Raw genomic sequence first — 23,321 nt, 5'->3', positions numbered from 1 at the left:
GCTTGTACAATCAGATTCCAATACTGTTGTAGGTGCAAGCAACTCCAGGTCATATGTAGGAATGTGGCGAGGTCTGTGCTGCAATGCGGGCAGGAGGGGATAATTCCCGGGGTAATCCGTGCACTGAATTGTGGGGTCAAATACGGATGATGTAAATAATGGAACTGAGTAAGTTTAAACCTTGCGTTACTTGTTGTCTGGCTACCTGCACTAGTGCTCTCTTCCACTCGCCATCAGTCAGCAGGATAGGTAGGTCCTTTTCCCACTTCCCTCTAATTACGGTAAGGTTGGACCGCGACCCTCCTTAATGCTTTGTATATACCCGAGATGAGACCCCTGCTGGACCCTGGGTCCAGCAGCATCATCAAGGTGCAGGAATCCCTCAGCTCCTCTGGAAACGTAGTCCACATCTCTAGTACCATAGGTAATATTTTAGTATATTGCAGAAAGTGCCCGCCGGTACCTGAAACCAATTCTGTGCCTCGTTGAAGGTCAGAAAGGCTCCGTTCTGGTAGAGATCTCCTACCAACTCGCATCCCCCCATGTACCACATCAACATGTCCATAGTTGCCGGAAATTTCAGAAATTCCCTCACCCACCTGAGTGGTAGCGCACTAGCATAATGAGCCCTTCAGACTGGTTGTTGGTCTCCACATTACATTCATTCAAGAAAGCAGCTCCTTCATTTGAAAGACACTTTCTTACAGACTATCTATAGCTCTAAAAACCCACCTGTTAAAGGAGATATTTCTTGCTTTATTACATGTATTTAGAACATTATGTCTGTAGTAATTAAGGGGTCCATTAGGATGTCGGGCGGATTGCCTCCGCCAGGGTAGCGGTGGCCACCGCCACCCTGGCGGAGGCAATCCGCCCGACATCCTTCCCTGCATTCCCCCCGCCATATTACGATGGCGGAGGGGACCACAGCGGTGGGAAACACCGCCTGCCTGTTCTCCGCCCCGGTTGCCTTGCAGCCGGGGCGGAAAAGGGATAACATGGTGGCGGTGTCTATCAGACACCGCCAGCCATATTATAATGGGCATTTTTCAATGCCTTTCCGTGGCGGCAATGCCGCCACGGAAAGGCATGCGGTCTTCACTCTGGGGGCCCCCTGCGGGCCCCCAGAGTGAAGTACAGTTGGGGGGGTGCACATGGGGGGTACCTGTGGTACCCCCCTTCATTGTCATTTGCAAAGCGGCAGGCACCGTGCGGTGCCTGCCGCTTTGCAAATGAAAATGTGAAAGTGCATTTTCAGCATTGTGGCGGGCGGTGCAGAGAGCACCGCCCGCCACAATGCTGAAAATACAGGATGTGCCCGCCACTGTGGCGGGCACATCCTAATGGCACCCCCGGGACCCCCGCCCTTATGGCGGGTGGTCCCGATTTACGATAGGATGACGGGCGGGCAAAGTCCGCCCGTCATCCTAATGGACCCCTTAGTGTCAGGAAGCTATAACATATTACAAATGCATGTTATGATACACAAAAATGACAAATAATGATGAGGATATGGCACAGAAATCTGATGATGTTCTTATTTAGATACCTACACACTGCTAATGTTCTCTATGGATGGGCTGGATTGGCTTCTCTTGCCCCTGTAGTAGTTTTCTTGATACCATTTGGAGCTTATTTAGCATTTGAAAGTCACACATGCTATCAACCACACTGGTGGACTAATACCTCCGAAACAGCCAACAATCTAAATGGTTTGCTTGAAATAACATCACAGGCCATTGGTTTTGTACATTTAGGTGTCCCCAATAGGGTAAGAATGTTTCCTGACACATGTATGACTAGTTCAGTGCTTTCTGGCTAGGACTATCATTGTTACCATAGTGATCTGCGATAGAGGTATCATTGTCTAAACCTATTGTTTGTGGCATGTCAGAAATCCAATGATCAGTTAAAGGAGCTGGTGAACGTTCAGCCATCTGGTTAATCAGCCTTCCTATTCATTCCTGGTAATAGGCCAGGGTCCACTGGGGATGATGTATATGCCTACACGTATTTTTAGGAGAAGTCCTGTTACCACACTCCTCCAAACAGGACACTTTGTATTCATTTATCAAGCCTTTGCACAAGTAGAAAGTATTGCAAAGACAGGCAAACCAATGATAATCTTCAAAAGTATGTACTTTCCAACGTGGGAAAGTATACCTAAAAGCAAGAGAAATAGCCCTCTCCACTACTTTGTGCTATTTTGTCTGAAGATGGTGGTGGTGGTGGGGGGGGGGGGGTGCATGCAATGTTTGGTAAATGGGTGTTCCCACACAGTCATACAAGGATTTTGATGCAAAAAATCATCTACTAATATCGTTAGACAGGGCTTTGCACCACAAAATAATGCCTCCTTGAGACTGGCACTAAGTAGGAAACATATTTTAATTTCTCCTAACTTTTTACACAATACCTTACGTGTTGCATGTAATATAGTCATAGTAGGAAGTACTAGAAGGGTGTCATTCCAGTACAAAGCCGACAGTAGACATCACCCACTGCAGTGCAAAGGTGTTTGTGTGGTACTAGGCAGCACCAGAGAAGGGGAAGAGAGCAGCACCCCTTGTGCTACTGGAAGAGGCTCTGCACTGCTCGCTTCCACTAGCACAACTCATTGCACCAACTGTGGTAGATTTTCACTGCATTGCACTACATTTTAATAAATCTGCCTCGACAATAGGCAAAGTCTTCGACGGTGTCTAAAATGTTGGCTTCCTTTTCCTACTGAATGATCCTTCTAGCAGATGTTCTCTAGTGTTTAGTTCAGGTCTCAGAAACATAATGTAGAGCTTTGGGAAAAATATACAGGTGAGTAAGCCAGCACTGGAAGAGATAATTCCAAAGACCTCCACAGCCACCATGTATTTCCCCTGCGTGCTTAGGTAGCCCGGAAAGAATGACACCCACACACTGATAAAGATAATCATGCTGATTGTGATCCACTTAGCCTCATTGAAGCTATCAGGCAACTTTCGTGCAAAAGAAGCCACTGTGAAGCTGACACCGGCCAGGAAACCCATGTAGCCCATCATGCACCAGAAGGCTGTCTCTGAACATTCATTGCAGTGGAAGATGATGGTCCCAGTCTTCAATGTCATGTCTTTAACAGGGAAAGGAGGGCACAGTAATAACCAAGTAGCACAAATTATGACTTGAAAAACTGTGCAACCAGATACCGTAATCAGTGGAACCCACAGACTCAACCACCTCCTTATATCACTGTTGGGGTTTGTAGCATTGAAAGCGATCACCACGATGATGGTTTTGGCCAATACGCAGGACACACAGATCACAAATATGATGCCAAATGCAGGTTGACGAAACATGCAGGTTATTGTCAGAGGTTCTCCAATGAAGAGGAAAGAGCAAAGGAAGCTCATCATGAGGGCCACAAGGATGAGATAACTGAGGGTCCTGTTGTTGGCTTTAATGATTGGAGTCTCTCTGTACTTAACAAAGAAGCACAGAACAATTACAGTCATGAGGACATAAAGTATCACAGTGGCAGTCAGTGAGGTACCCAGGGGCTCGTCATAGGAAAGGAATTCTATTATTTTTGGAACACAACCACTTCTCCACTTATTGGGCCACTGGTCACTTGGACATGGCCAACAATTACTGGAATCTGAAAAAGACAGCAGACGTTTAAGATAAGACATTTTAGGTTAGGGAATTACATTTTCTAACAGTAGAATAAACTATATATGCTCTTTGTGATACCAAAGGGTCTTTGAAAAACAATACCATTCATGCAGAAAAAAACACTGTGGAAGTAAATGTGCTTGTCAACTGAAAGAAACGTGTTGTCTCAAGTATCATGAAGTTGTTGTCACAGTTGTTTTAGCAGATTAACTTGTTTCCTGTCACACACACAAGCCACATATTTTAACCAAAGATGGGTGAGCTGACTGTGTTATCTTGAAGTGGTTAGCAGTATGAGTTGATCATAAAATTGTCATGATGTGAAAGACAGTAAATGTAATGACGTTGCCTCATTGATCTGTTCAGCTTGGAAGGGACTGAAGCATATAGTTAATGCTGCTAATTCCACATATCATAAACATGTGAAAACCTATGGGAGATTTACTTGCCATTGCATTGTGTGAATGTGTGTATACGTTCATTACTACCCATCGTGCATAAGGAACTGTAGTGGCCTTGACAAAAGGTTGTCTGAACAGCCACTCAAACCTTTATGAAAGGTTGATTTTCTTTGAGAACTGAACTGTGCCTATAACATTGTACTTGTGGTAATGCATTGCACTGGCCTTCTATGCATTATACGCATATTTGTAAGATTCTCTGACGACTGCTCAGAAAGTGACTGTCTAGTACTTAAAAGGATACAATCTACATAGCCAAGGTGGCATCATCAGCCCCTTTCTGACAGCTCCAACACGCATCCACACAGGTTCCATCATGGATTTGGTGACTACAAAATCTAAAAAAAAGGCAAAATCATGACATACCCTGCTCTCTAGAACTTTCTCATCATGCAAATGATACCTCACGCTTTCACACATGAATGGAGATTTTACTCCCATGAAAAGCATGCTCAAAGGGCTATGTGATTAGATTGGTGTCTTCTAACACCAAGTGATACTGTGAACATAACAACCAACACGAAGGAACCACATTTGGGTACCGTTCCATGTGGTGCACATGACCACATATCAAAATGAAATTAAAATTACCTTTTTTATATATGGAATATGTGTATGTATGCACACACACTGTTAGACTGAAAATGTATCACAAAAAAAAACAAAGTCATCAGGACACAGGGCTGTGTAATCTCATCGCTGTTAGTTCACTCAGAATTGTTCGAATTTCTATAAATACATAATATACTTGGTTATCAAACCTCAAATGCATTTGTGTATATTTCCTGATTCCTTTTCATTGAATGTCTGTATTTTTTATTTTTTTTAACTGGGGTTTCTACTGTATTCAAAACCAGCAGGATACTTTGAGTGTGCCTAGTAATGAGAATATAATAAAAAAAACACAATGTGGGTGCTGAAGCAATCATTGATGTGTTTCATCAAGTTCCAAATGCATGACAATTGAATCAGATTACTGATGTGTATTTCATTTATTTGTAAATGTTGCTGATTAATGGACTTGCAAAAATTATTTAAATTTGCAATAACTAGACATCATGTTATTATACCTGCAGAATATCTTTTTCGTTTATTATATCTCATCTACCCTCCTCAATCATTATTTACTCAAGTGGAGCAGTTGAGAGGGGTATAAACTATCCCACTGTGCTGATCAAGAAAACCTGGAAGTTATGTAGGAAATAAATGTCTATAGAGGAAAGGGATTGTTAAGCTCTGGAATGCCAACAGAGAGCTCGGGGAGAGGAGTGGGGGGTATGGGGATCATAACATTATTGCAAATGTGAATGTGCACCTGGTGGTCCCCTAACATGCATGCAGTAGATAAAGGAATATGGTCCTTGGTCCATTATTAGACCTGTCATGCTTAGAGTGGTCTCCCCCCAAATGTTTTGCCTGCTTAGTTTCTCTTCTGGCTGTATCTTTTTGTTGGCTTTAGAACTCTGAGCACTTTACCACTGCTGACCAATGCTAAAGTGTATGTGCTGCTCCACTAAACATGGTGATGTTGGGGAAACCCATTTGCCATATTTAGTTTATTTATACATTTCTTGGAAAGTGGTATACCACATAGCCAGGACCTGTAATCTAGACGGTACTAGTGAGCCAGCTGAGCTGGTTGTGTCACCCACACAAGTAGCCTTTCAAGCCTGTTTCAGGCCTGCCATTGCAAGGCCTGAGTGTGAATTTTTCTGCCACTTCCACTTGTCATTTCAAACCCCTTGCCAAGCCTTAAATTCTGATCGTGAACTGATGCATTGCCCTTCGACGGCAAAGCACAAGCTTATCAGCGACACTGCTTTAATGGACTGCGCAGCTTAACATCAACGGACAATGAGATTCAACAAAGACGCAGCGCCTGCATCGTAAAGGGGTTCTTCGATGAAGTCCTTATCGTCTGCCCAGATCAGAACTGATGCAACTAAACTTCGACTTTGATGCTTGCTCCAACCAAGATATTTTTTCAGTGAAACCGGCGTGTGTCCTGTAGCCAGCCTGCCCTCCATCACTGTCAGCCTGAACTTTGGATTTACCCCGGTCAAGCACAATCAGATGTGACCGGTTGAAACTTTATGACTCTAAGCACTATACGTTTGTTTATTCTTTAAAACTGCAGAACTCCAGTTCTTCCTATTGGATTTGTGGTGTTTTGGTCTTGTTTTACTCATGAAAGTATAATCTAAGGGCCCGATGTAGGCGGCAAATACCGGTCGGAAACGGCCGAATTCGGCCGTTTCCGACCGGTATTTGGCATCTTGAGATGTAGGGGGCCAGATTTGACAGATTCTGTAAATTTACCGAATCTGTAAATTTACAGAATCTGTAAAATACCGAATCGGTATTTTTACCGATTCGGTAATTCCCAGATGTAGGTGGGACTCTTCTGAGTCCCAAAGGCCCTACAAATTCGGTATTTTACCACCTAATCCAATTGGGTGTTAAAATACCGAATTCAGGTGTGCATGCACATGTGTGCATGCACACCTAGCCATGTGACAGACAGACATGCCCTTAGGGCATGTCTGTGTGCCACATGGCGCACACCCCTATTTTTGGGGTGCCAGAGGGTGTCAAAGTGACACCCCTGCACCCTTGCAAAATTCGGTTTTTACCGATTCTGTAATTACAGAATCGGTATTGCCCATTGATTCCTATGGGCTTTAAGGCCCATAGGAATCAATGGGCAATACCGATTCGGTATTTACAGATTCGGTAAATACCGAATCTTAATGATTCGGTATTTACAGAATCTGTAATACCTACATCTCCCCCCTTCATATTTACCAACTCTTAAATACCGAATCGGTAAAATTCGGTATTTAAGAGTCGGTAAATATGAATTACCTACATCTGGCCCTAAGTGTCTTAACCTGTGTGGGGTATTTGTGTGGTGTTTTCATTGTGTTGCTGCATGTGTGTCTATTACACAAATATTTTACACATTACCTCTTTAGATAAGCCTGATTGCTCTTTGCCAAGCTACCAGAGGTTGATCACAGGTTATCTTTTATTATGTATCTAGCTTACCCTGCCAAAACGAAACCCCAGTTCTAACATCCACGTAGTATAATATTCCCCCAGTGTGGACGCCTACAATGTCTTGACATGGCTACACGCAGAATACAACATGGCGCGTCAAATGTAGAAGGCGTTTTTGTAGGCTGTCTGAATAAAAAGTGATTTAAGGGAAGTAGACGTACTTGTCACATCCTCCGAGGTATGCAAATACTCAACACAGGAGTGAAAAGGACACTGGTATTTCTACATGAAGACTGAATATCAGAAGGCCTTCAAATAGATCAAGCAAGGCCTATGCCAGTTCAAATTTAAAGGCCCTTAGCCATCACTCTGGGGGAGAGGAGTTGGTCTAACGGCTTAGGCGGTCGACTTCGAAATCCGGGGAACCAGGGTTTGAGTCTCGGCAATGACGCTGAACATCCTGAGATTCTGGGCAAATCATTTAATCACCATGTGCCTAACAAAAATGAATGCGTCCTCATGTAACACAACTGGTGATATGAAAAGCGCTCTGATACCCGATACCGGATCAAGTTTGCGCTATATACAACTCCATAAAAAAAAAAAATTGAAGTTGAGGGTTCTCTGAGCTCCAGGCAGCGTGGGATTGGTAACGCGGGCATTCGGGCAAATGCCCGAGGGGCCGGTGTCCGAGTTCCTGCTGTGGGTCTCTTTTTTTAGCAGTCTGGGGGCCACTTTGGGCGCTGTCTCTATTGTTCAAGCACAGCCAGTGGGTGTCTGAGTGGCCTTTCTAGGGGCAGATGGGCGCTCGTTACCTCCGTTTTGCAACAGGCAGAGGTGTCACTCCATTTGTCTCGCTGGCCGGCCCATTAATGTGTGCACATACTGAGTGGGGGAAGGCGCCTGAGTAGAAGTGGCCTCACTTGTTTCACCACTGTAAACTAACGTATGCTTTTTTTTACACCCCCCCCCAAAGTTTTTGTTTTAAAGATTACGCCAAAGCAGTGATTTGAGGAGTGATTATGCAAATGTCGGCCGCTTTTTTGGGGGGGCGTGCCCGGGCCGATTTTCAATCCCAATCCAACCCTGGCTCCAGGTGCAAGCTTAAAAAAGAGACAATGAAGTAAACTAAACAGCAAATACTTACCTGTCTCTTTTGACATCTCCCCTTCGGGGCACATTATGCAGTCGAAGCAGCAGGATGAGTGCCCTGTCTGTGCTGCCTTTCGGGAGCCAGGAAAGCAGCTTTCGCTGCACACCGATTGAGGAACCTTAGCAAAAGAAAAGCCTTTAAGAGATACTCGATGTCACAGTTACAAGCCAACTTGTTTACATTTCTGTTTTTAAGTCAGTGATACTGAAAGTTGCAGGTCCTCTCTCTGCCTTCTGCATGTTTCTCAACCTTGTTCTCCAAGATATAATTTTAAAGTCCTCTCTAAGAAGCCTTCCAGCAGGTCTGTGCCTCCAGCGGCTGGATAACTTTAAAAGCAGAGTGATGTATATTTCACCATGTGAGCAAATTAAGACATTGGTCTTCCTTGAGGGGGTTCTACACTGAAAAACTATTTGATAGAATTACACCAAATTGTGCATTTTACAGTAGAATTTCCAAATATATTTTCTAAAAAGCCACATTTCTTTTACCAACAGTTTTGAAAAGGGAAATTCATGGTAGATTCTGAGTCGTATGCTATGCCTGAAACTGTACTTGGAATGGATAGGGTGTGAAAATTAAATGTGCTAGATAAGTCTCAGTCTCAGCACATGGGCAAGAGAACTAGTCCTCAGGTTAGACAAGTCTGATAGGCTCAGACACTAGAGTTGCTGCACAGGACATAGGATCCTCACACGTTCAGGCATCATACATATACCACTGCTTAATGTGTAAAAGAATAAATGCCGGGATCCACATTTTTTTTTAGAAGCCCACCACTTGTGCTTTTGAATGTCAGGGTACTGAACACCAGAAGGGCAAATTCTTAGTGCCACTTCATCCAAATAAAACCCACCAGCAGACACAACCCCCCTATATCACTCTTGCATGCTCTTTTTCATGCCTGCTCTCTTGCTTTGTCACTGTTTTCCATCTTTCTTCTCCTCTTTCTTTTCTCTATTTTATTCTCTCTAGATCTGAAGAGGGAAGAAATGTGCCAGTCCCCCAAAATGAGTGCCGTTGGCACCCACAAGCAACCACTGACTCAAATGCAGTACTGGGTTATTCCAAACCTAGGGGCATATTATCAAGGGAGGCAATAGTGAATTATCGCCGCTTTAGCTGCCGTTTTTGGCCGCTAAGCGGCGATAATTCTATCGACCTATAAGCAAGCTGTCGCTAACTGCAGTTAACGACAGCTTGTAGGCGATAGCGAGCGGTTTGGGGCCCGCTTTGCATGTCAGCGATATTTATCGCTAATGACATGCAAAGTGGGCGTACCCAACCTGTTAGCGACTGAAAGCAGTCGCTAACGTCGCTATCGCCTATTAGCAAGGCAGGCGTAGCGCTCCGAAAACTAACACCTGCCCAGACCAGTTCTTAGCTATGTTATCCAATGGAAGGTGGATAACATGGCTAAGACAATTTCGTCGCTAATGCGTGAATATCGCTCTATCCTCAGCGATATTCACGCATTTTGCCGCTATAGCCGGAAAATGTATCGCTTTGGAGATAAACGTTGCTAATAGCACGTTATCTCAGCAATTATTTCCGGCGATGCTCAGCGATAAAAAAATCGTCGCTAAGCCTATTTAGCGATAAATATTGCTAAATATGCCCCCTACAGCTCTAGACTTCAAAAAGCAACTAGGATATTCTGAAACAGTCTACACACGTTTTAGCCTCAAAGACTTGCTTTGCGTTGTTGCTGAAAGGAGCAATGATTCATAGAAAACTAGCTTCACATTGCCAGAAATAACTCACGTTTTAACCCAAAACAATAGCTCAATATTTGGCTAAATGCACCACCTCCGCCAAACAAAAAATTATCAGGGTCTGTAAATAATTATTTCTTTCCACAAATACAAGCTTTTTTATATGTAATTGTGGTTCCAAAAATCAGAAAATCTTTGTAATCATATGCTTTAATGGGCAAATAAGGGAAAATGTGCATTTTGTTTTATTGTGAAACGTGCAGTCGTCAGCACTAACTGTCCTATGGAAAATTCTCTAAAATATGCAAAACCTTCAGTTTTGGCGAATTTGTGTTCATGCAATATGAGTTTATTCTTGTTCAGTTTAATACAAGTAGCTGAATCCTTCCGTTTGCTGTGTGACTACCTACCTCTTTACCCTGTTTTATCCACAAGAGGGCGCTACCGTTAACATAGAGCTCTTTTCCATTGGGTGCCAAGGTGTTGAAGAGCCCGACCTTGATATACTGGATGGCACCATCGGAGCCGCGCTGCCAGTTTATGATGTCATAGAGGGCAGGTTGATTGCCACGTGTGTCAAATGATACGGTCTCCCCAACCTTGTTCTTAAAGTTCACGCGCTTCATGTAATGGAGAAGCTAGAATAGAAACAGAAAGGCAATTTCCATTTACTTACAAAATTTATTGCGAAAACACAAGTGATGAGGTGTGGTGGTGTAGAGGCTTACTTCAGTAACTAGAGAACTGGGGTCCAATTCATGAAGCTATTTACACATGTAAAGCTAGATGACATGCTAAAATCTATTGGCAGTTCGGGCTGGACTGTTCCCATGAAGCACAGGGTCAAGACTAATTTGCATATGGCCAGGTCCAAACTGGGGTGGCCTGGTGAGCAAAAGAATGATGGATTTAACCCAGATCTCTTGACTGGGGGCAAATGCTTTGATTTGTTCTGCATTCTGTCCATCTTTAAAAATAAATGACCAATTCTCGCGCCAGATATGCCCAGATGTGGGTTCTGGGCTCACTGTGCCACTGGAATCAAGCTATCTTGGCTGAAGAGGGGTGAAACCCCGAAACCAGTCCTAGGATGCTTGTTTCCTGTCCAGGGAGGACCTGGCTTGGCAGTTCGGGCTGGACTGTTCCCATGAGGTACAGGGTCAAGACTGATTTGCATATGGCCAGGTCTAACCTGGGGTGGCATGATGAGCAAAAGAATGATGGATTTAACCCAGATCTCTTGACTGGGGGAAAATGCTTTGATTTGTTCTGCATTCTGTCCATCTTTAAAAATAAATGACCAATTCTATTTTGTTAGTATAAAACCACTTTTGACTTTCACGAATATTGGTTCTAGTCTCACAAATGGCTTTACTCACACACACATCTTCTTCCCAGGGGCTGTCAGTGTGTGTCCCTGAGCAGTAATGCCCTGAAAGCTGGGGCACCAACAGATATGTTTTTGTGGGCATTCACAAACCACCACTTTCTTACCTGAAAATAGTCAAAAGGTTACCCTGCCAATGGCATAATCAAATTCCGTTCCAGCGCCCCCAATATTATTGTTGTATACATTAAATGGTTTCTGTTACAAACATTGTTGTGGACATTTGACTAGGAGCAAATTCCTCATATTGATGTTTGTGGTGTCAATTTAAAGGGCGAATATAACCTAACTTGGCTCCTACTATTACCCTAGCAACAGTTGCTTCATTCACTAGTAATAAGACTGTAGGTGCTACAGCCTCACATTCTGTGATATTTAAGTAATAAAACGAATTTCGTAGCGCGTGCTGCATCACATTTTGCGATGCAGGGCACGCTACTAAATTTGTTTTATTTATTAAATTGTTTACTTACCTCCAACTATCCATATTCCGGTTTTTAGCTCCCCCACCCTGCCCCTCCCCGCCTTTTTGCCCCACCAGAACTCCCTCCACGGGCCGTGGCTGCTGCATTTACATCATGTTTAAACAGTGGTGGCTCACCAAAGAGGGTGCTGCGGGCAGTGAGGCAGGGGAGGGGCAGGTTGGGGGGTTAGTGGACTCGGACATACGACAGACAGAAGTAAAGTAAGTAGTTAAATAAATTAAACTATTTACCTTGCGCTCGCTGCATCGCCGAGATGGCTGAGCTTCCGACGCAGACATTGTGTCAAGCTTTCAAACTGTTCTTGGAATTTCTCATACCGGACTGCCCGTCCCGCCTCACGCCATGTCACACTTTTAGCTTTTAGGCGAAATATGTCTATTCATTCCCACTCAGCCTCACCTATCTCCTTCCCCACTAGATACGCCTGATATGGCACCCAGTTATTTTCGGGACAACTTTGAGGAGGTAGCAGTTTTCGGACCTCTAGCCCAACGCATTGCCACATGGCGCCTGGCCAGCAAAAGCCCAATGGAACTAGTTTTCTTTCCGCTTTATCCACTACCCTGTCATAGCCTAAAAGAGCTAGCGTAGGGTCCCGTTCCAGGGAGGAGCCAATAACGGTGCCCAACCCTTGAAATTCTCCTTCCCAGAATTCATCGATCTTGCGACAGTGCCATGCTACGTGTATGAATCCAACATTGCCTCACTACATCTGGGACATTCCGCTGTGTCTCGCAGTCTGTATTTGAAGAGCCGTTCTGGGGTATAGCATACTCTATTAATGTAATATATTTGAAATGTATAAGTCTGTGACATCCATTTAGCGAAATAATCTTTGTCACTGAGCAGCAATATCTTCAACTCTCATTGTCAATAGACCTACCCAGATCCCTCTGCCACTCCAGTCACGCTTTTGTGATGCCCGGTCTGCTTGGCTCTTGTGCTAGGGCATATATTTTTGTGACCACATTTGAGTGTGTCAGGGAGGATAGCGCTGGCATGTCTGGAGGTTCCTGCATATCTTTTCCCAAAAGGTCCTGCAATATGTGTCGGACTCTGAAGTACTGAAAGCGAGCAAGGAGTTTCTGTGCCTCCACATAATCTTGGAAAGTGTCCCAGTCTCTCACCACCTCCTCACTGAATAGATCCCACAATGCGACTATCCCCAGTGTGTGTAATATTTTAACCACAATCTTCATCCAACTCAGCAGGAACCAGGGCCACCATTCTATCAGTATGTGTGGAGAATATAATGGAGATCCAGCCTGGTGCTCCAGTGATTGATGCCAGGAGTGCACTGTGGAGTTGAGTGAGTCATAAACACCTAAGCAACATGCGGGGTTGAGGAACAGCTTTTGAGGGAGTGCATGAGGGTGTGCAGCATCTCCATCAATATGTGAAGGTGTGGCAGGACGCTTGGACCATGGAGCCAATGATATGCTGGAATAGCCTGTGCAGCTCTGAAGTAGTTCTAAATCAGAAGCGCTGAGCCCCCCATATCGTACAGCAGTGTGAGGACCTTCCTTTGCACCCAGGGCTGCTTCCCCACCCCTCCAAAAGTAGAGCATGGGAATCCATGTCTGCTCCCATTCCTCTCCCTCTAATTGAGAAAGAGATATACTTGCTTCAGGTCTGTAAAGTAGAGTGCCTTCCCCTCTGACATGACACATAGGGGAAACATCCAGAACTACGAGGTCAGAGCCATGAGTTCTGGAAGCCTGAAAGTGTAACCACGCTAGCCTGAACAACAAATTTGCCTTAACACATGAGTGGTTAAGACAAATGCACTCCAGTGTTTGGAATGGGCAGTGAAAGAGGAGCGTGGGAAAGTGGATACGGACAGGTAAGAAGGGCTGGGGCTGTAGGGGGTTTGTGGTTGTTTGTGGTGGGGTTTGGGGTAGTGTTATGGGGATGGTGGGGGTTCAGGGTAGTTTTAAGGTGTGGAGGGGGGTCGGGGTAGTTTTCATGAGTGATAGTGGGTATTCAGGGTAGTTTTCAGGGGTGAAGGGGGTTTGGGGTAGTTTTCAGGGGTGGGGGGGTTTGTGGTAGTGTTCAGGGTGGGCGTTCTTTATAGTTTTCAGCGGGGCTGGGGTATTTTTTAGGGGCTGTTTTTAGGGCTCAGGGAGGGGATGGGGTCGTTTGTATGGCTTATCGGAGGGCGGGGTAGTATTTAAGACAGGGTTTTGGGCATTAGGGCAGGGGAGAACACAGAGTGGTGGTTGGGAGGGGGTTGGGCTATTTGTACTTCAGGGTGGGAGGGGGCGTTCGGGAGTTTGTACCTTAGGGCAGTGGGGAGGGGGTGGTAACCTTAGCCACACACACCCCTTTCCCATGCATGGCTTTACCATGAAAATCTGTGGTAAAGGCATGCGTGACAAAGCAATGCGTGGTTAAGACACTGTTGCTATACAGATGGCATTGTTTAGGTATGCGGTGTTGAGGAACTCATTATTCCATCATACATGGTTTTGCTGGTTACAACATGCTGTATTCTAGCTGGAGTTCACAAATTTTCCACTTGGACTGGATGAATAGTCAACATGCTTCTTGGATCTGTTGCATGAAATCTGGATAGAAGTATACCTCCTTGCCTTCATATTGCAGAGTCTTTAGGTCACGTGCTTTGCCTAGTGCCGCATACCAATCTCTATAATTGAGGACCCATGCCATGACGAGACTGGGGCTCACTCCCGAGACCGGCCTGGATGCCAAAGCTCAGTGTGCACGTTTAACCATGAAGATCTTCAGAAATGTTTCTCTTCCCAAGATGGTGATCAGGGGCCATTCTACAAAGAGTTCCATATTTTCTATAAGAGTCATCTCCGTAACCTCCACAATCCCTGTATTGATTCTCTCGGAGCGCCCTTCCAGGTCCTCCGCTTTAGCTCATAGTGATTTAAGCAATTTGTTCCAATCAGACTTTGTACAGTTAAATCTCTAACATGGTGTGTCGACGTTTCGACCCAAGTGGTGATGGCACTGGGTAGATAATTACTGGTCACAGGACGTCTCCACTATTGCTTAAGCACTGAACAAAGGGCGACCATCTCCTTTCAATTCTTCTCCGTGAATGGGGCATTCACGGAGAAGAATTGAAGTAGACGGTCGCCCTTTGTTCAGTGCTTAAGCAATAGCTGAGACGCCCTGTGACCAGTAATTATCTACCCGGTGCCTTGAAGAATTTCTCAAGGACCAGCGAACCAAAAGCATCCAGTGTGTCTAGTCGGCTGACAGGAACCCGAAGAATATTCTTTCCAAGAAATACAAACAAGGCTATCCACCCTTGACTCAGCCCTGATGAAGACCCGCCCCTGATGCACTTAGTCAGCGCATCACCACTAGGGTCAAAACGTTGACGCACCATGTTAGAGATCTAACTGTACAAAGTCTGATAGGAACAAAAGAAATCATTTTGCCTAATGACTATTGTGTTCACAGTTGACAATCTTGAGTAATTTAATCGTCATGTATATATGTATGTATGTTTTTTTTAATCTGCACTAGCTCTTCACGAACCAAGTTGTATTGTATTGTAAATGTTCACTTGTCGTTTGGACAGCATAATTAATGCTTGAAATAAGTCCAAATATTGAGAAAGTGTATTACTAAAGATTTACATTTTCTACCAGTTGGGTCAGTGTTCTTTGTTTTGTGCTACTACGTATGTACCCCAGCAGGGACATATCATTGAAGTTACAGATTGGAATACCTTGTTGAATGGTATTTCCTTCCGACAGAACCCCTAGTCTTGTACACGGCAACAGAGGCCCCCTATCATGAGAGCCACACTCCAGTGCATGCCCGGGCCTCCTTACCATCCCTGATCTCTCCACATCTCTCAGATTTCCATTATGTAAAGGCAGCCAGGGTGTCCTCTCCTGGTCCCACCCCAGGTGCTTCCCCTGCACAACATGTGGTTAACTCTTTGGGACCTGCTGCTCCTGTCCTCTCTTGCCATTGCCTTCCACCGGCCCCGGCAATGCCACTGGCTCTTTCTGTGTCTGGTGTGGCCTCAGTGATCCTTCACTCTGCTGCCTCTATCAGGCTTGTCTCACTGTGCCTGGTGGCGCAGCCTCACCCACCACGGCCTAGTCATCCATATAACCAGGCCCTAGCCGCACCATCCGTTGTCTTGTGCACACACTGAACATTGGTAATTGCTTCTTTGTCTCCGTGAGCTAGTTGGCTGGACAGACCCATAAAGGATCAGTCATTTATCCATTTCTGCATAGGAGGCACCAGGATTCTTGTGGATCAGTGACCATGCTGCTGGAGCTTCACTCTGTTGCACCATGTTGGAGCCAGGCAAGATCCACCCCACTAACATTGTTTTTTACTGCAATTTGGAACATGTAAATTTCCTTTACATTTAGTCTCTTTTTTCTTCCCTCACAAGAAGAAGACTTTATTGTAAAATTAGACACTTTGCATGTTTTTACTTCAACACTGTATTGTATCTTCATGCTTTTTGAATGTGTATTTTGTATCTACATATATTTGTTATGCCCAGGAAGAATTTGCAATGAGTTGCTTCACTTTGTATTAATTTACTCCCATTGATCTATCGCCAAGCTACACCTGAGCCACTTTTTTGTAACTCTTTTTATTAACAGAGCTCAAGAGACTACACAGTACAAAAAACATTTGAGCATTACATCTTGGAGTGTATAACCATCATTGTTTATATATTTTTGTTTCTTTCTACCACACTTAGTTCTTTTTGATACTAATTTAACTATATGGTCATCATCTCTTTATATTATGGGCAAAATAAAATCCTTTTTAGAAGGTCTCTCATAATATTGCACACCAAAAATGGTCAGACACCTGCTTCCAAGTGCTAAAAATCACCTCTTACAGCACAAAGTCGAAGAGGGGGAAAAATGATCTTTCTTCACCCGTTATGTCCTCTAATATTTCAGTGCTTGACTCCTTTCTTGATAAGGTGAAGGGATTGCAAGCTTGTATGGGGGCAACCAATGAGAAACTTCAACAAATTAAGGCTTGATGGATCATCATGGAGGAAAAGGTAGAGTAATAAAGCAACTTGTTAGTTCCCTTTGGCCACTAAAATCCCTTTGCTTGAGCAGGAGATCGTGAAACTCAAACTTCATGCAGAAGATTCAGAAAATAGGAATCATCATATTAATCTCCACCTCTATGTTCTGCCAGAAGCACTTGAAGGCTCCAATCTTCTTGACTTCTTGAAAAACAAAATCCAGATCTTCTTGGTCTTCCTACTGCTCCTCCTCACAATCTTCAATGAGCTCCTTGTCTAGCCCAGCCTAATCCTTATGTTTCTAAACTTAGATGAATAATGATGCTAATACTTGAATTTGAAGACTTGCTATGTATCCTGAAAGTTGCTAAAGATAAACAGCATTTGGTGTGGTCTGGCCATGACATAGTTATCTCTCAAGACACCTTCAACACAACCAATGCTAGAAGAAAGGAGTTCCTTTCTCTGATATCTCAATGATCCATTTGCCCAGATTCTGTGTGTCAAAATGGCCTTTTTCTTTCAGTTAAAATTTCAAACAATATATAGGGAACTGGAAGGGCAGGGCTCCGATCCTCCCACTCCACAGGCAAAAACAACGGAAGATGTTTTAACAATCACTAACCACCTGACCAGCGTTGCGCCAATGACAGTGGACTCAGTCAATTATCTTCTACTGGCCACTAAGTCAGGTTCCCTGGCAGATCCATGCCTGACAGACATCATTCCTGCTGCATCAAATCTAGTTAGCACTCTACTTGCCCTCTCCTAACAATGTTATCAGGATTGTGACTTCCCGGTTGCCTGGAAGAAAGCCTGTATCAGACCCATCTTAAAGAAACCTTCCCTTGACCCATGCGAAGTAACAAGCTATAGCCCGATCTCCTGCCTGCCCTTAGCAGTCAAGGTTTTGGAAAAAGCTATAAACTGAGATCTAAATGCCTACCTGAATACCAACAATTTACTTGATAGCACTCAACATGGTTTTCGCGTAGGCCACTCCACTGAGTCTGCACAATTCATGGACACAAAGGAAATCCCTTGGCAAATTGGCAAGGGTGGCAGAGCTGTCTTTATCCTACTTGACCTATCAGCCGTGTTCGACACAGTCAATCTTTCAGTACGTACGCAAGGCTAAAGCCAATAGGAATTTGGGAAACCGTGCTAGCCTTCCTCACTTCCTTCTTGACAGGCAGAGAACAGAGATTGTACTGGGATAATCTTAAATCCAACAAATGTTATCTCAATGTGGAGTTCCACAGGGGTCAGCACTCTCGCCAACACATTGTTCAACATCTAAGGGATTCCACTGGGCAAATTAATCAAGGATCACAACATTTTGCTGGTATTGTATGCCGGTGATACTCAAATTATAATCTATATCTCCTTCACAGAAGACACACCATTGACCAGATCCCACAGTTATCTTGAACACATCATGATATGACGGAGGTTGTGGAATTTGGCACTGGTCTTCCAATCTGGAATCTAGCATGCCGGCCGGCAATGGCTGGGGCCTGTCCGGTCCCAGTAGATAAAATGAGAAACCTAGGGTTTATATGTGATGATCAGCTCAGCCTCTCAGGGCAGATTAACCAGGTGACATCAACCTGCTACTTCATTTTAAAGATTCTGCTGAAAATCTTGCCTTTTCTTCCGCTGGAGCTGGGGAAAATGGTTGTGGAAGCACTCATTCTCTCCCGTATGGACTACTGTAACGCCCTCTACCTAGGTGTTGACAAGCGTCAATTATCCAAACTGTAATCTCTACAGAACGCCGCAGCCCGAACCTTATTAAATATCCCCAAATTCAATCACATCTCGGGGGCTATTTGGAACCTCCACTGGCTTCCAGTTAAGCAGCGGACTGAGTTTAAGGCATTGTGTTGGGTTCACACAGCCCTGTCTGGAGGAGGGCCAACGGACTATCACAAACTATTCCAATGGTACACCCTCCGCAGATCGGCTAAGAAAGCACTGGTCAACATTCCTAAAATTAACAAGGCAAGATGGGGAGACAGATGCTCTTCCCTCCACTGTAGTGACCTGAACCTCCCCTGGTTTCGCTGAATTTCTCAGCAACCCCAAGCGCCAAGACACTTCAGCAAACAAACCACTTACTTACTTTACTTACCTAATGAGACCGTTGAACATATGTTATGATATTCTCCACCCCTGCTTAAGCAAGATAACTCACAAATCCACTTCTAAATCCTTTGATGATCCTGTTAAAATAAATGTGTCTTCAGAATATTAGATCCCATGTTTCGGACACTACTGTTCAGAAATCTTAAAAGACTCACATGCACCTGTTATCTTTTTTTGCTACTCTCTGTATAATGGCTGCTTGTCCATATTTTATTGTACCTGCTCTCTGCTGTTATTCTTGTTATAGTGGTGAGACTTTACGTACCACTTCTCAGTACTATTCCTTTCAGCTATGGAAACGTATCCTTGATCAGCTTCTTCTTCTGCTTTTTTATATTTCCTCTCTCCTCTCCTTTTTTTCTCTATCTATATTCTGTGAGTGGTTATATGCTGTTTAATTTCTTTTTACCACCCTACTCATATCTCATGTTGTTTTTAATAAATGGTGTCCTTTTGTCTCCATTCTCTTCTTTGCAGTTTTCCACCTATATTCCTGTACCCTTGTATCCAATAGGTTTAACTTTGACTCGTGGAACGTTCAAGTTCTTGGGCACCCAGTCAAACAGCACAAGGTACCTTCTCATTTATCTAAGCATAATTCCCAAAATGCCTTTTTACAGGAAACTCATTACAATGTTGTTGAATCAGTTAAACCGAAAAGACAACGGGTTGGTCAGGTTTGTTTTTCTCCTGCTTTTGATCATAAGGGTGTTGTTGCTATTCATCGTCATAAAGCATTGAAAATGCAGTTTATATCTACTGACTGGGACCCCTGTGGGTACTGGTCAATGCCATTATTCATATCAAACATATTTCTCTTTTTAACATTTATGGACAAGTTAATCTTACAAAGAACTTTTCCACACTATTAAAGTAACACTTGCCAATATTTGTAATCTTAATAATAATATAGCAGGTGACTTTACCCAATTGTAGGATCCTTTTGCGGATCGAAAGTCTAAACGCAAATTAATACCAGATAAATCTCATCAGGCATTCCGACCAATATTTGATGTTTGGAAAGCTTGAAATCCTGATAAAGTAGATTTTTCTCTTTTTTCTAATGTGCATTACACAATGTCCAAGATAGATTATATTTTAGTCACTAAATCCATGCTCCCGACAAAACAATCCTCTGAAATAGGCTCCAATTTGATATCTGATCATGCCCCAGTACTGGCTTCTTTAGACCTTTCCAATATAGCCTCCAAAATTGGCAAGTGGAGATTCAATAACTCCTTTTTATCCGAAAAGCAATTTATAACTGAAGCTACCACCTTTACGCAGGAATACTTTCACTTTAACAATTCTAATGACACTTCCATTGTTAATAATTGAGATGCTGCTTAGGATTCCCCTTGAAGCTTTTACTCTGCCAGGAGGAACATAATTTAAAATTCTCAACTTCTCCTCCTACTCCAAAATATTAAGAAGCTTGAACATGCCTACTTTACCTCTGAATCTCCCTAGATGTTGCATGACTTGATCAAAGTTAAGTCTGATCTTAACATAATTGCTACCCTTGATGCCTACAACATTTTAGACATTTATATCTGAATTCCATGGAGGTCAAAATAAAGATAGTAAAATGCTGGCTAACTATTTAACGGAGCATAAGACTATTGGCCCCATTTTTAATAAACTTGATAATTCCACTTCGATCTCCAACTCTGATCTATCCGCCATCTTTCAACCCTTTTAGGAAACACTGTATATAGAGGATACCACCACCTCTGCACTCAATATACTGCACTTCTTTGATGGCCTTCCTAGGCTTCCATCCCTTTCCTACATATTTGTTGACCTGGATGCTGACATTACACTTCAAGAGGTTTTAGAAGCAATTAAATCTCTGAAAACAGCTAATTCACCTGGTGATGATGAGTTCTGAAATTAATGTATTTCTTTCCTTTCTTCATTTTTTGACCCAAACTATCGGAACTTTTTAATCTCTATTGCTCTGATGAAGAAGTCACTGTGCCTCTCTTGTTAAACCTGATCAATCTGGCTTTATTAATATCAAAACTTCAGTGGACAATGCCAGAATCATTTCTAATATTCTTAGGCTGGCTGGGAAAAACTGATACTCCTCTTGCGGCCTTATCTCTGGATGCTGAAACCTTTAGACAGCATTTATTGGCAATTTTTGTTTTCCACCCTTCACTGGTTTGGTTTTGGAACAAAATGTATCTCATTTACAAAATTATTATATTCTGACCTTTGTGCTAGTGTTTTTGTTAACAGTTGTTTTTCTCCTTACTTTACTTTACACAGAGGTACTATACAAGAATGCCTCCTTTCCTCTCTCTTATTTGACCTTTGATTAGAACGATTTCTAGAACACATACAATGGGCTACCAATGGGCTACTAGCCCCAGCCGCTAATCGGCCCCTGAAGTGATCACATCTTGGGGTGTAAGTCATCTTTTCTACCCACAACCCACTATTTCTACCACTTTAAAAAAAACTTGCAGACATCTTCCTTGGCTGTACAGACCAGTTATCCCAACCTGCCTACACCTGATTGGCACATGTAATGTACTTATGTGCCTCTAGTAATGTGGAACTACTTGTACCTAGGTCTGTAAATTAAATGATATTAGTGGGCTGCAGCACTCATTGTTCCAGCCAACTGAAGTAGCCTTCTAAACATGACTCAGGTCTGTTACTCCAGCCGACAGTGCAAATTTGAACTACTATTTTGACCCAAAAAATATTTACCAGGCCTAAAGCTTCCTTTTTAATTCCCCTAAGGTAAGTCCTAAACAGCTTGTAGGGCAGGGTGTAGTGCATTTAAAAAGTTGGACATATGTTTTTAAGTTTAACATGATCTGGCAGTGAAAATCCGTAAGGTCTATCTCTCTTATAGGATACTATTGGGTTACCTTATTATATATAATAAATGCTCACCTTCGATTGGGAACACACTAAACTATACAATAAAGTGATGGATGGAATGTCTGAATTAATCTCAAGCCACTGTTAATTACTCAGGCCGCATACCAATTCATTGTTATATTACACACCAGGTCAGCTTAGCTCAGGCCCAGCTATATGCAAATCAGTCTTGACCCTGCACCAGTCAGAACACTAAAAACCTGAACAGCAAAGCCAGATGTTTCCTGAACTGGAACACAAGCAACTCGAGGATAATTTTACTCCAGTTATGAGCCCTTTAGGCGGTACAGCTAGGTGCCAGTGACACAATTTGCACCGGACCCATTTCTAGGCATACCCGTCCCACTTAGGGTGACAAACTAAAGTATACAAAAAAGTGATGGATGGAATGCAGGAATTAATCTCAGCCACTGTTAAACAGGAAAGTATAACTTAAAAAGCAAGTACAATAAAAAGTTCAAACAATGGAGGTTTGGGAGATAAATGATCAAAACTAGGTGTAAAAAATCCTAAGAAAATATTCTGCAGGGGAAGTGATACATTACATTGAAACATCTTTAAATATTTAGACCAAACTGAAGAAAAAAAAGTTGTAACATGAGAACAGTTGTATAACATGTGTATTAAATAACCATCACATTTTTACCAGGACCAGCAGAAAGCAGAAGCAGACGAGGCATATTTAGAGAGAGGTTTTGGAGTAATAACAGCTCTATATCCATAAAAAAGAAAGACTGCGTAATGTGTACAGGTTTAGCGGTATTAAATATTTTAAGCCAAATTATGTCCCAGAATTGTGCAGAAAATGAGAGAGAAAACGACTTTCAACAGCAATTCAAAAGGAATTAACGTTCTAATAGAAAGATTACTGCCTTGTATATAAGGACAGCTTTGGGAATATGGTAACATAAAATTGTATCTAAAGGTGTAACAGGTACAGGTGTGAATGAGTCAGGAATCATTAGTTTTCTGGACAAAAACAATGAAGAGAAGAGGAAATAATCTTTTTTTTATTTAAAAAGTAGTAAGGTAACTTACAGACAACATATAGCTTTTCTGTCATGTGATGGAGCAAAAAACTCTGAAGCCGCCGTGACCCTGGATGCAGAAAAAGCCTTTGACAAGTTCTAATGGCCATTTTTACACACAACCGTACAAATATATAAATTAGGCACCAACTTCATTTACATGACCATGATGCTGTATAGTAAACCTGTTGTCAAGATCAGAGTTAATGGCCATTTCCCTCACCTCTTCCAGCTCATACAAAGAACCAGACAAGGCTGCCCTCTATCTCCTTCCCCTGCTATTTCTATTTGAGATAGAGCCTCTTTTGCAAGCCTTAAGAGACAGTCTCAATATCAAAGGTATTCCCTTCCTATCAGCTGCATATGCCGGCGATGTATTCATTATCACTGAGGATGCAGAAC

At 43.1% G+C, this 23,321-nt stretch overlaps 1 protein-coding gene across 1 annotated transcript in view; it reads right to left on the bottom strand.

Moving 5' to 3' along the window:
* Positions 1–2,702: 2,702 nt before the first annotated feature.
* The window catches only part of LOC147678466 (extracellular calcium-sensing receptor-like), a 35,700-nt gene continuing 15,081 nt past the window's right edge, over positions 2,703–23,321 (bottom strand). The window contains exons 4-6 of the mRNA XM_086945645.1: positions 10,385–10,612; positions 8,254–8,377; positions 2,703–3,628 (exon numbers count right to left, since the gene is read on the bottom strand). Coding sequence (XP_086801771.1) covers positions 2,703–3,628; positions 8,254–8,377; positions 10,385–10,612 — 1,278 coding nt within the window. The remainder of the gene's footprint in view (positions 3,629–8,253; positions 8,378–10,384; positions 10,613–23,321) is intronic.

Source organism: Lissotriton vulgaris, chromosome 12, assembly GCF_964263255.1.
Source record: "Lissotriton vulgaris chromosome 12, aLisVul1.2, whole genome shotgun sequence".
Lineage (NCBI taxonomy): Eukaryota > Metazoa > Chordata > Amphibia > Caudata > Salamandridae > Lissotriton > Lissotriton vulgaris.
This window is presented reverse-complemented; position numbering and strand designations above follow the sequence as displayed.